The sequence below is a fragment of the Leuciscus leuciscus genome, assembly GCF_965113295.1.
Source record: "Leuciscus leuciscus genome assembly, chromosome: 1".
NCBI lineage: Eukaryota > Metazoa > Chordata > Actinopteri > Cypriniformes > Leuciscidae > Leuciscus > Leuciscus leuciscus.
In genome coordinates, this window is record NC_138725.1 from 24,827,318 (window position 1) to 24,843,221 (window position 15,904).

Consider the following 15,904-nt stretch of genomic DNA (forward strand, 5'->3'; position numbering starts at 1 on the left):
CATGACAAAGGTGACATGAATCATTACATAATTTTTCTCCAATATGATTGGTTCTTTATATGTATAATTCAGCAAATCCTTCTGTTACTAGGTAAAAGCAAATCTGGATTTCTTGATTAATTCAGCTTATTACTCAAAGTCATGGGATTGTATATTAAGACATCTTTCTAGTTTCATTTCCCCTTTGTCATATTCAGACATGATTCAGACATACTTTGGCCCATGTTGGAGACATTTAGTTTTCAAAAGCATTAATGTTAATTCTGCAAGAAAAATAAATGTTAGTTGGGATTATTTGTTTAATTCCAAATCAAGATCAATGTACCTCATTCATGGAAAGATACTTATTTGATCAAAATTATTGTAGTATTTTATAGCAGTTCTCTATTACATCAGAGCTCACTTTTATGTCCTGTCACTACATATTTCTCTATTTTAATTATTTTGATTTACTGAAAATGAAATGAATCGTTTTTTTTCTCTTTCATTTCAGACCTGATGGAAGAGAACGAGGAAAGTGAAAAACTGAGTGAAGTGGAGGAGGAGAGTGAAGAACTGAGTGAAGTGAAGGAGGAGAGTGAAGAACTGAGTGAAGTGAAGGAGGAGAGTGAAGAACTGAGTGAAGTGAAGGAGGAGAGTGAAGAACTGAGTGAAGTGGAGGAGGAGAGTGAAGAACTGAGTGAAGTGGAGGAGAAACATCATGTCAGACCTGGAGAAAAACCTCTGAGTCGCTCAAAGACTAAAAAAAGATTTTTAAAGAAAAGAAGAGCCAAGAAATCCACAACCTGCACTCAGTGTGGAAAAAGTATCACAACCAAACATCTTGATGTTCACATGAGAGTTCACACCGGAGAGAAGCCGTTCTCATGTGATCAATGTGGGAAGTGCTTCACACAAAAAACAAATCTTAATATACACATGAAAACCCACACCGGAGAGAAGCCGCATGAATGTGATCAATGTGGGACAAGCTTCAAACTAAAATTACATCTTAATGAACACATGAGGATCCACATCGGAGAGAAGCCGTTCACATGTGATCAGTGTGGGAAGAGTTTTCCATACAAACGAAGTCTTGATGTTCACATGAGAGTTCACGCTGAAGTCAAGCCGTTCACCTGCGATCAATGTGAGAAGAGTTTCACACAAAAAATACACCTTAAGGTTCACATGAGGATCCACACTGGAGAGAAGCCGTACGCATGCGATAAATGTGAGAAGAGATTCACGAATTCATCACACCTTAAGAGTCACATGAGAATCCACACTGGAGAAAAGCCGTTTATGTGTGATCAGTGTGAAAAGAGATTCTCAAACAAAGACAGTCTTGATCATCACCTGAGAGTTCATACAGGAGAGAGACCGTTCACATGTGATCAGTGTGAGAAGAGCTTCATGTATTCTGATAAACTTAAAAGACACATGAAAATCCACACTGGAGAGAAGCCGTACGCATGTGATCAATGTGGGAAGAGTTTCACGGAATCAACAAATCTTAAGAGTCACATGATGATCCACACCGGAGAGAAGCCGTTCACATGCGATAAATGTGGGAAGAGTTTCAGGGATTCAGGATACCTTAAAAGTCACATGAGAATCCACACCGGAGAAGAGGCTTTCATGTGTGATCAGTGTGAAAAGAGATTCTCAAACAAACAAAATCTTAAGCGTCACATGAGAATTCACACTGGAGAGAAACCGTTCACATGTGATCAGTGTGGGAATAGTTTCGCACAAAAATCATGGCTTGAGCTTCACATGAGAGTTCATACTGGAGAGAAGCCGTTCATGTGTGAACAGTGTGAAAAGAGATTCACTCACAGACAAAATCTTAATGCTCACATGAGGATCCACACCGGAGAGAAGCTGTTCACATGTGATCAGTGTGGCAAAACATTTAATGTGTCATCAAACCTGAAGACAAAGAGGAATTAATGATATTAAGAAGAGGATCTATGACCTCTGGAAGCATCTCTTTCAGTAGCTTAGTCGGTATAGGGTCTAACATACATGTTGTAGATTTATATGATTTAACAAGTTTAGTAAATTCTTCCTCTCCTATAGCAATGAATGAATCAAATTTTTCCTCAGGGAGACTACAATGCACTGCCTGATGCGATACTGTAGTAGACGGTTGCATAGTTATAATTTTATCCCTGATATTCTCAATCTTATAAGTGAAGAAGTTCATAAAGTCATTACTGCTGTGCTGCTTGGAACCTTCTGTGTTTGAAGCTTTCTTTTTCGTTAGTTTAGCCACTGTTTCAAATAAATACCTAGGATTATGTTTATTTTCTTCTAATAGGTTTGAAAAATAAGCAGATCTAGCAGCTTTTAAAGCCTCTCTGTAAGCAATCGAGCTCTCTTTCCATGAAATGCGAAATACCTCTAATTTTGTTTTCTTCCAGTTGCGCTCCATTTTTCTGGCTGCTCTCTTAAGGGCCCGAGTGTGCTCGTTGTACCACGGCGTTGGATTATTTTCTTTAATCTTCTTTAAGCGCAAAGGAGCAACTGTGTCTAAAGTGCTGGAAAAGAGAGAGTTAAAAGTTTCTGTTGCAATATCAAGTTTTTCTAAGCTATCCGGGATGCTAAAATGATGAAACTGATCAGGAAGATTATTAATAAAGCAATCTTTAGTAGCAGAAGTGATAGGTCTAACATATTTGTAACACGGAGTCGGCTTTGCAGCCTTGGCTAAATGTAATTTACACGAGACTAGATAATAATCTGAGATGTCATCGCTCTGCTGCAGAATTTCAACGGCATCAACATCTATTCCATGTGATAATATTAGATCTAGAGTATGATTACGACGACGAGTAGGTCCTGACACGTGTTGTCTAACTCCAATTGAGTTTACAATGTCTTTAAATGCCAAACCCAATGCATCTTTTTCATTATCGATGTGTATATTAAAATCACCAACAATTAGTACTTTATCTGCAGCCAATACTAACTCTGATAGAAAGTCCGCAAATTCTTTGATAAAGTCTGTATGGTGCCCTGGTGGCCTGTATACAGTAGCCAGCACAAATCTCAAACGTGATTTATCATTTTTACTATATATTTTTACATTAAGCACTAACACTTCAAAATAATTATATTCGAAACTTGATTTCTTAGTGGTTTTGAAAATATTACTTTAACCTCCTACGACCCCGTGTCCACATACGTGGACATCACATTTTTGGATGTGTGCGGCATAATACTTAATTCTGTGTAACTGGAACATGTTTTTCACAAACGAGGACACTTATACTGCCATCTGGTGGTGTCAGGAGAGAAAAAAATGTAACATAAATAATGTCAAGATGGCGGAGAACACAGGCGAAATGTCACGCAGGCACATCAGACCAAAACGTCCACAAGGTAAAAAATTTAATAACATTTCATTGTTGATTCTTGTTAAGTTATGCATAATAGTGTTGTATGATTAAAATGGCATGCACATTTGACAAACTTTTGTAACAGGAAAGATTTACTAGGCTGCTAAACTTGATGTCCACATATGTGGACAATGGGACTTAACTTCGATGAAACTGTATAAGAATGCTAGCAAAAAAATTAAAATTTGTAGTTGCACTGAGCTTCGTGACGCACATTGACTCACACTCTCGAGCACACACACACACACACACACTCGCGATCGCGCGCGCACACACACACACACACACACACACACACTCTCTCTTGCTCACTCCCGATCGCGCGCACACACACACACACACACACACACACACACACACACACACACACACACACACACACACACACACACTCTTGCTCACTCGCGATCGCGCGCACACACACACACACACACACACACTCTTGCTCACTTTTTTTGGGGATATTTTTTTTATTTTGATATAAATTTTGTTTTTCCATATCAATGTTCAGAAGTGGTGATCAGTTGACAGCTCCGCCCCTCTCTTTACCAGAGTGTCCAAGACATACGGCCGCAGGTCAGATGAAACGACCACAAAGTCGATCATCGGCCTCTGGCCTAGGGTGTCCTGGTGCCACCCCAGACAGCAACATAGTATCAGCCCAGATCTGGCCCAAATCTGGTTAATTTGGATTCCATACGGTCCAGATGTGGGCCGGATCTGGGCCGACACTATGTTGCTGTCTGGGACGTGCACTGATGGACACCCTTATGCTTGAACATGGTGTTCGTTATGGACAAGCTGTAACTAGCACAGAAGTCCAATGACAGAACACAGCTCGGGTTCAGATCAGGGGGGCCGTTCCTCCCAATCACGCCCCTCCAGGTGTCACTGTCGCTGCCCACAAGGGCGTTGAAGTCCCCAAGTAGAACGACGGAGTCCCCAGTCGGAGCACTTTCCAGCACACCTCCAGGGTCCAGGGATCAGGTCGTCGAGGCCCCCGCCTTCGACTGCCGCCCGATCCTCTAAGCACCGGCCCCTTACAGTCCCTCCTATGGGTGGTGAGCCCACGGGAGGGCGGCCCCACATCGCTTCTTCAGGTTGAGCCCGGTTGGACCCCATGGGGGGAGGCCCGGCCCACCAGGCGCTCTCATACGATCCCCAACCCCAGGCCTGGCTCCAGGGTGGGGCCCCAGCTAAATTTTCGGATCCAACTCACCTGGGCTGAGTTGTGGGTCATGAGCTGTGGGTCATGACCGAAAGGATAAGATCCCGGATACAGGCAGCCAAAATGAGCTTTCACTACAGGGTGGCTAGGCGATCCCTTAGAGATAGGGTGAGAAGCTCGGTCACTCAGGAGGAGCTCAGAGTAGAGCCGCTGCTCCTCCACATCATGAGGGGTCAGCTGAGGTTCCCGATGCCTCCTGGACACCTTTCCGGGAAGGTGTTCCGGGCACGTCCCACTGGGAGGAGACCCCGGGGAAGACCTAGGACACGCTGGAGGGACTATGTCATCCAGCTGGCCTGGGAACGCCTCGGTGTCCCCCCGGAAGAGCTGGAGGAAGTGTCGAGAGAGAGGGAAGTCTGGGCATCTCTGCTTAGACTGCTGCCCCTGCGACCCGGCCCCGGATAAGCGGAAGATGTATGTATGTATGTTCAGAAGTTATACAAGAGTAACAACGAAAAATTTTCAGGCACTGGCTGTAAATAAAAGAGATTTGCACTTTGTTACACAATGGTGTATTGATTTTTTTCTGTGAATACAGACCCGGTGTCCACATATGTGGACATCATTTTTTTCAAAAAGTGCTTCATGTTCAAAGATAATATCTGGTTATTATATTTATTGGTCCCTCCTAACCCTAAAAAGCTAGAAGAAATCTAAAATGCACGCCAAACCAAAGCTCGGGTCTTAGGAGGATAAATTACAGCAACACCACCCCCTTTGCGTTTAAGACGAGGTTCATGTTTATAACAGTAGTCTTGCGGGGTGGACTCCAGTGGTGGACAGTAACGAAGTAAATGTAATTCGTTACTGTACTTAAGTAGCTTTTTTGCGTATCTGTACTTTACTGAAGTATTTAAATTTGGGAAGACTTTTACTTTAACTCCACTACATTTCAAAGTCAAATATCTTACTTTTTACTCTACTACATTTTCAAAATCAGTCGTTCCTTTTTATTTATGAGTGGATAAAAACTTAACTGGTCAAACGAGCCACCTATCACAGTAGCCTACAACGTGCGCGCTTTGTTTTGAACTTGCCTTGGCGGTATCTACTAAGCGCGAACCAGAGCCGTTAAATATGAGAGTTGCGACCATAGACAGTATAAGAGGTTGCGACACACACGGCTTGTTCGACTTGAACCGGCGCTGCACAGACCGATCAGTTTATGACATCAAAGTATAGAGCGAAATCGCGAGAGCGATTGAAAAGCATACAGAGCCGTCTACTCTCTAATCGCTCTTGCGGTATTTTAATGTCATTCACCGATTGGTCTGTGCAGTGTGCCGTTTCAAGTCGAACAAGCCTACTGTAATCTAGCCGCCGCGCGGTCACGTGATTCGTGTAGCTCTCAATAGTTCCAAACAGCAGCTATTATTGCAAGCAGCTATTATTGCAGCAATTATCGGTAAATACTGACGCATAATGAACATTGCTTATTACCTTGACACTAAAATTACTTGCATATAGCATTTTTTTTTCTGAGGAGTAGCAGAAACACTGCATTAATACGTTTTGGTGTTTAATTTTGTAGGGAAATTGGCTGCTCCCATAATGTAGTGTGTATATATATATTCAATGGCATTGTGCAGGTTTATGTGAATGTATCATAACATTAGGATGTTTATAATTATGACCATAGACGCTTGTGAAAAATATGTACAGTAAATACTGTAAATGTATTATACCTTATGGGATCAGTCCCCTTCCGTCCAAAATTAAACACACAAAAAATGTATTCAATTCAATTAAAAAAAAATTTATATATATATATATATATATATATATATATATATATATTAGACTAATTAATGTCATTTTATTAATAGATTGATGTGCCAAGAGTGACAGAGTCTTCACGTAGACTGAATTAAGCAAGAGTCGTGTGACAAAAATTATAATAGGACATTATAGCAATAAAAAAATCATAGTACTTGGATACTTAAGTACATTTGAAGGCAAATACTTTTGTACTTTTACTCAAGTGAATGTTTAAAGGCAGCACTTCTACTTTTACTTGAGTAATATTTTACCTTGAGTATCTTTACTTTAACTCAAGTACATGGTATGTGTACTTCGTCCACCACTGGTGGACTCATTTAAAGTAATGTAATCGCTTGGTTTTAGCCAGGTTTCTGTCAAACACAGCACATCTAGGTTATTATCTGAAATCATATCATTAACAATGAGTGCTTTTGAAGTAAGCGATCGAATATTCAGCAACCCAAGCTTTAGCATTTGCTCATCTGTATTATAGCTGTTTTTTATTTGTTGAACATCAATTACATTTTTAACCTTAGATAGGTTTAAACATTTTTTGGATTTCCAAAATCGGGGAACAGACACATACTGTACACATAAGTCTTCTTTGAGTGTGAGAAGACTTTTATTTCAGCGAGCCGCTTAAAACTGCACCAGAGGATTCACACTGGAGAAAAACCTTACAAGTGTTCACACTGTGACAAGAGATTCAGTCTGTCAACACATCTGAAAAGACATGAGAGGATCCACACTGGAAAAAAACCTTAAAAGTGTTCACACTGTGATAAGAGATTCAGTCTGTCAACACATCTGAAAAGACATGAGAGGATCCACACTGGAAAAAAACCTTAAAAGTGTTCACAGTGTGATAAGATTTAATCATTTAATAAATCTGAAAACACATGAGAGGATCCACACTGGAGAAAAACCTTACAAGAAATGCATGAAGATCCATGTAGTGGAGAAACCAGATTTTGTGTTATAAGATTTCTATGATGGCCCACCCTAGTTCAGTATTTATTAACTCCTGTTCACACCAACATGAATGATCTGAATTAAAATTCAATTTTCACATAAGATTTGTCTGTTCAAACCAATGAAAAAAAACAAACAAAAAAACAGCTGTAAATGGATATTCTCTTGACAGTAGGTGGCGCTCATGGAAAAGCAGAAATATAGTGCAACTTTATGTTTCTGACACCTGCTTTGCAGAGAAGACCATCAAACAGTATTTTGTCATATTTTGGTATTTGCTATGGTGCTTATCAAGAATACAGAGACGATGAGCTCCACACAATCGCTCAGCTTCACCTGAATACTAATCCAGCGCACCTGAACCCGTTCATCAGCACACAGTTCATAAGCAGTCACGTCTCACTTCACAATCATCTGGTCTTGTTGTTCAATACTGGTCAACTTACCCGGCTCCTTACCTGTTCATGTCATGTTTGAGACTGCTCACCTTCTTCAACCTCCATCATCCTTCGTCCTTCAGATCATCCGATCATCTTCAACCATCGCGATCTCAGCACCTGCAATACAAAGAGACAGTTACTAGCCAGCTAAGTTTATTCAACTGATCTTTATTCAGAACATTGTTTTTACTCGATCTGACAGATGACAGGGAAGCTTCCAGATTATTCCTTCTTCAATTTTTACTAGGGCTGAAACAATACACCAATGATTCGGTTCGTAACACAATTTTTGACCCATGATTCGATACAAACCCTGACTCTTTTTTTTTATTGAAAAAATCTTTTGTTTTCGGTGGCGACGCATTCATGTAACATGTAATGGCGCCGCCAATAATGCACCTAAAAGCAGTCACAAAGAACCGGCAAAATTAATGATTATGAATATGTCACATATAGCAAGAAGACATTTTAATTGTTTATTAATAAACAAGTGTTTTCTGTGTCAGTGTCAGCTGCAAAGATGAAGTTGACGATGCTGACTCGCGATCTTCGCAGTAGTGAACGCGCCAGATAGAAATGCACATTTCATACGGATTACATTAGCAGAGAGCAAGTCTGTTTTCTTTCGTTTTGAATTGTTCCGATTAAAGTACACATTTCAAGCTTTCTGTAGATATATTTTTCAGGTCTGTGAGGCAAGTAGGCTACCTTACGCTGAGTTTTGGTTTATGAGCTCCAATTCACGCGCCGGAGCCTCCGTGTCCTGATTATATTGTCTGCTCTATTTACTTCTTTATTAAATCCATGGAATTGGTTGATGAAACACTTATTAAAATTGAGATACAATTAATACAAAACGAAATTCACTTTAAAGAAAGCCTTTTTAAAGGCTTTGTGTTTTCTGTTTGAGGTCTCTGTGAAAGTTTTAAAGCAATCTTTTAGTGCCGCTTTCAGAGTGGTCACTTCCGTAACATTGTTTTTTCCTCATAAATGGGAACACGAAAAATAAAATAAAATGAATATTTTATGTTCAGTGGAGAGCCAACCCTTTTTCATCCAGTGTGCAGTGTGATTAAAAAAATTACAAAAAAATGTTTTGCCACTGTCATGTGTATTTCCTCATATTAAATATAAAACGCATGATATTTTTTTAATGTTTGGACTCCTTTATTAAGGCAGTATGGGGACATAAACAGACGTTTCAATATATTGGTATTAAATGCATTTTCTGATAATTTATTTTTCAAGTTTTTACTGCAAATGTCACGTCCATAACGCTGGAATTGCCCAATGTGTCGCGATTCTGCCTTCTCACACCTTGACACAGGTTCGTGGATCTGAGTGTCGCGATTTCGGTTTCATTGGCCCTCATTTATCAAAAGTGCGTACACCAAATTTCCAGCGTACACCTGGCGTACACCCAAAACCACGGTGACTTTGAGATTTATCAATATGGACGTTGGCGTACGGCACGCTCAAATCCTACGCCAGCTGAGGAGGTGGTGTACGCACGTTTTGAGTGCGGGAATGCGCAGAAAAACAATTCCTAACACCACAAAACGCACTGACAAACTAAAAGATATGATATATTATGACCCACTGTAAAAAAACAACAACATAGTAATTATAAACTTCAGTGTTTATTTTTGTGCAACATGGACTTCAATGTTTAATTTGTGTGACTTTACCAAAGCATTTGAATTGTAGGCATATGTATTCCTTAAGTTGCGAGCCTGTGCGCTTTACCTGACGTTTCAAGCCTTGTTTATACTTTCGCCTGGCTCCGCAGTGCGAGTCTCCAGCGCGCACCTCCCCAAACGGACGAGGCGTTTATACTCGACGCGCTCGCCGTTGTACTATTATTTGAAACGATGGTTAGGCCAGGGTTAGGCCCGGCAGGTGTGCACGGACTGGGTTTAGTAATGAAAGGCTTTCAATGACCAAAAAAATATTTCAGACTGACAAAATAATAAAAACGACATTCTTCTTCTTTTAAATAATAATAATAATAATAATAATAATACAAATAATAATAATAACGACATTCTTCTTCTAAATAAGAATAAGCGTCATTAATAATAAAAATCTAGAAATCAATTTTGTTTCTTTCCACTTCCCTGGTTTCGCTTTCTCTTTCTCAAAGAAGTTTCTCTTCTTTGCCGTCTTCCGTGTGTCCATGGCGTAAAATGAGGGCGTGGGGAGCGGAGACTTGAATATATAGGGGCGTGTTATTCTAATGACGCTCGTTTTCAGCCGCGGCATTTATCAAGCGCAGGTATTGCGTACACCTGGATTTCAAAGGTACACACAGCTTCATAATTCAGGCGGTGAGAAGAGTGTAAGCATAATCTTACGCCAACATATACGCCCGTTTCTACGCAAGAATGATAAATGAGGGCCATTGTGTGTACATGACACAGTTTTCATCACCAGAATAGTATGCTTGATGTCTGATTTAACCTTGCCACGCAGCTCACACATGTAGGATTATCCATGAACAAGCCCATTTAATGAACACAACACCACATTCCACAGTTCAGAGAGATCCCCCACTGAACCATTTGAAAGTCATAAAACACATCTATGGTGCCGAGATGGCTAAAGGAGACGTCTTCCCTCATACCTGCCTAATCTTAAACCAGCTATGCAAGGAGAGCCCTGCTCAACGAAATGTTCTCTTTGGTCCCCAAACATAAGACCAAATGACAAAGAAAACCTGGGTTGACCCCAATGCATAAATCCCCACATTCTTATCAGGAAAAGAAGGTTTGCGAAGACAGTCCCATGGCGAGAAATCACCACTGACTTTAACCAGTGACATCTCACTTCCTCCCGGACACCTCCTCTCTCTAGCTGTACATTCCAGAGATCTCTCCTCCTAAAACCAACAGAGACTGAAATTAACCATGAGGTGTTTTTGGGGTCCTTTAGATTTTCTGACATGCCCTGACATTTATGCTTTTTTCAGTTGCTTATAAACATATTAATGGCAAAGGTGTAATTACACTATTTAGCACAAACAGGGCTACCATAATATGTGAGCAACATGTATGTACATGTTTGTATTTTTTGAGAGAATAATGTTTATGCATGGTTATTGAAAAAACTAAAAATTAAAGTTTCTGAAATAAGGCCACAAAACACATACTAAATATGTGTCAATAAGACTTTTGACTAATGGATGTCGTCGCTTAGAGTTTTTTCTTCAAAATGATGTGAAAATCATCCTCCCTAATCGTTCACATAAAACAATACATTGATTTAAATTTTGCAAAACACTTTCTGTTTGGAAAGGCCATATGCGAGTTGGCGTCAACGATCCAACACCATCATGCATATTTAGTGATTCGCACCTGAGGAGACAATGGGGCCCGCATACTTAATGAGCCATTCATTCAGGTGTTTCACTGAGCCACAAGAAAAAATGCAAGAGCAATATGTATATATAATATGTATATATATATATATATATATATATATATATATATATATATATATATATATATATATATATATATATATATTCTACCAAATTGGTTCACAGTTGGAAGCATCTAATTTTTTTTTTTTTTTTTTTTTTTTTTTTTTCACAAATTGTGCTTTCAAATTGTATAATTTCCAAGGAAAACATGTCTAGTAATTGTGCAGTTAATTCTCATATTTTCAGTTTTGGAATATGTATCCTCTCCCCAAATTTGTCACTAATAAAACACAAAAGAAATGGCTTATAAGCATACTATATTTAACATATGAGCAAAAATTGGAAAACAAAAGCTTTTTTGAGGTGGCAGATATTTTACAGTAAAAATGTATAATCTATCCAAAACTAGTCAATGAAATGTTGTCTTTCATATGTCTGTAACATAGGGCTTTCGTTTATATAAGAAATATAAATGTTAATTTGCAGTTTAATACGTTGCTTATACAAATACATTTTATTTCAACATATTTCAGTCAATTTTTACTCATCTCAGTATAATAATATAGTTTTCTAAAAGCGGATCCTTCATTCACACACAGAAACGCGATTCAAATTTAAACCGTCTTTTTGCGAGTTGTGGTAAACAGCGCACATCTCTGCCGTTCATTCATTCACACACACACAGAAATGCGATTCACTTGAGAATGAAAAAAAACTTACTACAGTATTCCTCAGCTCAGTCGGATTCATTGCTCCTCGAAACACCAGCACTTCTGAGGTACATTTTCCATTATTATTATTCCTCACAGCGCTGCGAGATGGTGTAAACAAGTACAATGATCTGAATAAACTTGATGTGTATTCTCGAGCTGATATGCGGGCGTTCACAGTTTGCATGGATGCCTCAGTCATTTGCGTTTGAATAGCGCTCGCTCTCTGTGGGCGGGGTCACATTAAAAATAATTAGCTGAGATGAGAACGACTGACATCTCGCTCTTTTCTTGCAGATTACATAAACTGAGAATATTTGTTTTTTATAAAAAATACTTAAATTAAAAGAAGAGAATTCAAGCTTCATGCCTGTGTGTCTGTATGCCTGTTTGACTGAGTATTCGCTGAGTTATTGTTCATTTTTGGACGCGTTTCAGAATTGACTACACTGACAGAGAGAAAGCAGAACTCATATCATGTTTATTTGTCTTTATTTGGCAAAAAGCACAACACTTTGTTTTTATTGTGAGTATACACAAAAATAATACACATTTAACAGGATCGACTGATGTATGAAACTGGTTTGTAAGATCAAAGTCAACAGAGTATTTGGACTCTCGTTTGAACTGATATGAACAAAAACGAGCCTATCACGCTGGCGCGATTGCCGACCTCGTGGCTTTTAACAAACAACGGTCTCAAAATTGCTGCCAATAAGCTGAATTGATCACCAGTATTTTTGTAATTGATTCACAAAGTTTTTTCTGTGTTAAACATTTAAATTCATATTAACTTCTACCCTTCCGCTATGGTAAATATGTTATTTTGCACCTACTTGATGGGTAAATGATTTCTAGAATTTTGATATAAAGTATTTGTGTAGGATGCACCATATTTAAACTCTGAAAGTTGGTTTATTAAAGTGGTTAACTAAACTCTTAGAAGTTTGGGCGCACACAATCACGTGGACATATGCTAATTGCGTGCAAGACCAGGAGAACCGGGACAATATCTGATTGGGCGACACACTCGGAAGGACGGGTCAGATGGACACACTTATAACCCAATGACAAGCTGTTTTGCTTTGCTTTTTAACTTGGTTTTTGCAAAGCCAACAGCCATTCACCACTGAGTGCTGTCTCCTAATTCTTGCCTAACTGATGCAAATCTTAAAGTTTTTCTGAATTGCTAAAACACTAAACCACATTCCCCAAACCAAATTCTCAATAGCCTAAACATTTGTCAAATAAATGACTCTTACTGTAAAACAGTGGTACTCAACTCCAGTCCTCGGGACCCGCTGCTCTGCACATTTTGTATGTCTCTCTTATTTGACACACTCAGTTCAGTTCATGGAGTCTCTCCTAACGAGCTGATGATCTGGTTCAGGTGTGTTAAATAAGGGAGACATACAAAATGTGCAAAGCAGCGGGTCCCGAGGACTGGAGTTGAGAACCACTGCTGTAAAACATTAAACAAGTTCAGGCAGTTAAAACACTGTTTGCAAATCTCATGCACTCTTTTTGCAAAACTCTAAACACATTCTCACTCACTAAAACACATTTTGCTCTGTGATTCACTTATGTTTCAAAACGCTAAACACAGGAAGGCAAAAGTTAAACACAACTACAACACAGTTGTCATCGTTTACACACAACGACTCAATTGTTCACACTTATTTCTAATGATGTGATCAAATCAACTGTACATTATACAAGTCAGTTCAGAGCCAAAACTGACTCAAAATGTTGCACTGAATGGATGGACACAATATAAGAAAGAGAGGAGAAAGAGTGTGTATATGTTACGACTGCTCCGAGACACGAAGGTTGAGGATCCAAATGCAGCTTTATTAAGGAGTAATCCAAAGACGAAATCCAATAAACAGGCAATGGGTCAAAACACAAGTAGACAGTCCAAACAAACAAAACAGACAGGGGTCAAAGGCAAGAGAGTAATCCACAGAACAGGCAAGAAATCCAAAAACCAAGAGACAAGAAAACCAGGGAAAACGCTCAGAAGTGCAGTGCAACAACATACAAAACTTTGCAGTGAGTGAATATGGTATAAATAGGCTGAGGCTAACAGGGTGATGAGACACAGGTGAATGCAATCAGTGATGATGAGTCCGGGCAGTGAGTTATGGGAAAGTAGTTTGTGAGGGAGTGATAATAGTCTGATGTGGAGTGCCCTCTGGAGGCTCTCAAGGGCACTCCAGCTGGTGACCGTTACATAGCCCCCCCTCAAAGGAGCGGCTTCCAGACGCTCTTATTAAAAAAAAAAAAAAAAAAAATTATATATATATATATATATATATATTGTCCAGGAGGGAGGTGGAGTGGAGTCGGACCCGGGGGCGGGATGGCGGGCCAGGCCCGTGCAGCGGAAGAGGACCTGAAGTCTGCGGCAGGACGGAAGACCAGGGCGGAGCAGGCTGTGCAGGCGACCAGGGAGGAGACGACCCTTCAGGCGTCCAGGGCGAAGACGACCCTTTAGGCGGCCAGGGTGGAGACGACCCTTCAGGCGGCCATGGCACAGGAACAGACACCGGAACAGGAACAGGAACAGATACCGGTTCAGGAACAGACACCGGCTCAGGAACAGACTCTGTGGCAGCGGCCATCTCTGCTGAGGGCTCAGGTTCAGGCGTGGCGACGGCCATCTCGTCCGGAGACACTGGCTCGGCGGCGGCCATCTCGTCCAAAGACACTGGCTCGGCGCCGGCCATCTTGTCCGGAGACACTGGCTCGGCGGCGGCCATCTTGTCCGGAGACACTGGCTCGGCAGAGACCATCTTGTCCGGAGACACTGGCTCGGCAGAAGCGACGTGAACAGTCTCTGGATCGGCAGAAGTGACATGGAACGCAGGCTCGGCAGGGCTGACGTGGAGCAGCTCAGACTGAGGGGATGCTATGAGCTCGTGGGACCCCTCATCCACAACACCCACAGTAAAAAACAAACCGCTTATCTGAATGGCACTGTCAATATATTGGCTTAAGGTCCATTGAGGGGTGTTATCAGGCATGAGGTAATCAATCATGTCCGTAAGCCCATAGCGGAACATGTCCTTTAAGAAACCCTCATTAAAGTCCACCCCCTGGCAGAGCTCACAAAACTCCTCCACATACCTCTCAATTAGGTGATCACCTTGGCTGAGACGGAAGAGACGGATTACTGGGTCCATGGTAGATCTGGGTCTCACTCGGCTGCTGGATCTATGTTGGCGAAGTTTTCTGTTACGACTGCTCCGAGACACGAAGGTTGAGGATCCAAATGCAGCTTTATTAAGGGGTAATCCAAAGACGAAATCCAATAAACAGGCAATGGGTCAAAACACAAGTAGACAGTCCAAACAAGACAGGGGTCAGAGGCAAGAGAGTAATCCACAGAACAGGCAAGAAATCCAAAAACCAAGAGGCAAGAAAACCAGGGAAAACGCTCAGAAGTGCAGTGCAACAACATACAAAACTTCACAGTGAGTGAATGAGTGAACATTGTATAAATAGGCTGAGGCTAACAGGGTGATGAGACACAGGTGGCAAGGCAAGGCAAGTTTATTTATATAGCACATTTCATACACAATGGCAATTCAAAGTGCTTTACATAGAATAAATTAAAATAATAAAAAGAAATAAGAATAATTAAAACAGTTTAGAAAAAAAAAAAAAAAAATACAGTACAGTACAAACAGTCGGACAAACAGCGGCACAGTGCTCATTCATTAAATGCATAGCTAAACAGATGTGTTTTGAGTCTGGATTTGAGAGTGACTACTGTAGGAGCACGTCTGATCTCCTCTGGAAGCTGGTTCCAGCTGCGGCTGGCATAATAGCTAAAAGCGGACTCGCCATGCTTAGAGTGAACCCTTGGTATTTCTAGCTGATATGATCCTAGTGATCTGAGTGATCTGTTGGGTTTATATTCAGTGAGCATATCTGCAATGTATTGAGGTCCTAGGCCATTGAATGATTTATATACCAGTAAT

The 15,904-nt window shown here is 40.5% G+C and overlaps 1 protein-coding gene across 4 annotated transcripts in view; it reads left to right on the forward strand.

The window, feature by feature from the left end:
- LOC309500266 (uncharacterized protein) overlaps positions 1-15,904 on the forward strand; it is a 55,778-nt gene that overhangs the window by 8,884 nt on the left and 30,990 nt on the right. For 3 of the 4 annotated variants that reach the window (XM_082171819.1, XM_082171821.1, XM_082171820.1), the window contains one exon: positions 494-5,298. The exons of the other annotated variant lie outside the window; for it this stretch is intronic. In XM_082171819.1, the coding sequence (XP_082027945.1) occupies positions 494-1,935 (1,442 nt within the window). In that variant the 3' untranslated portion in view covers positions 1,936-5,298. Of the gene's footprint in view, positions 1-493; positions 5,299-15,904 lie in introns of those variants that run through there. 4 annotated transcript variants of the gene reach the window in all.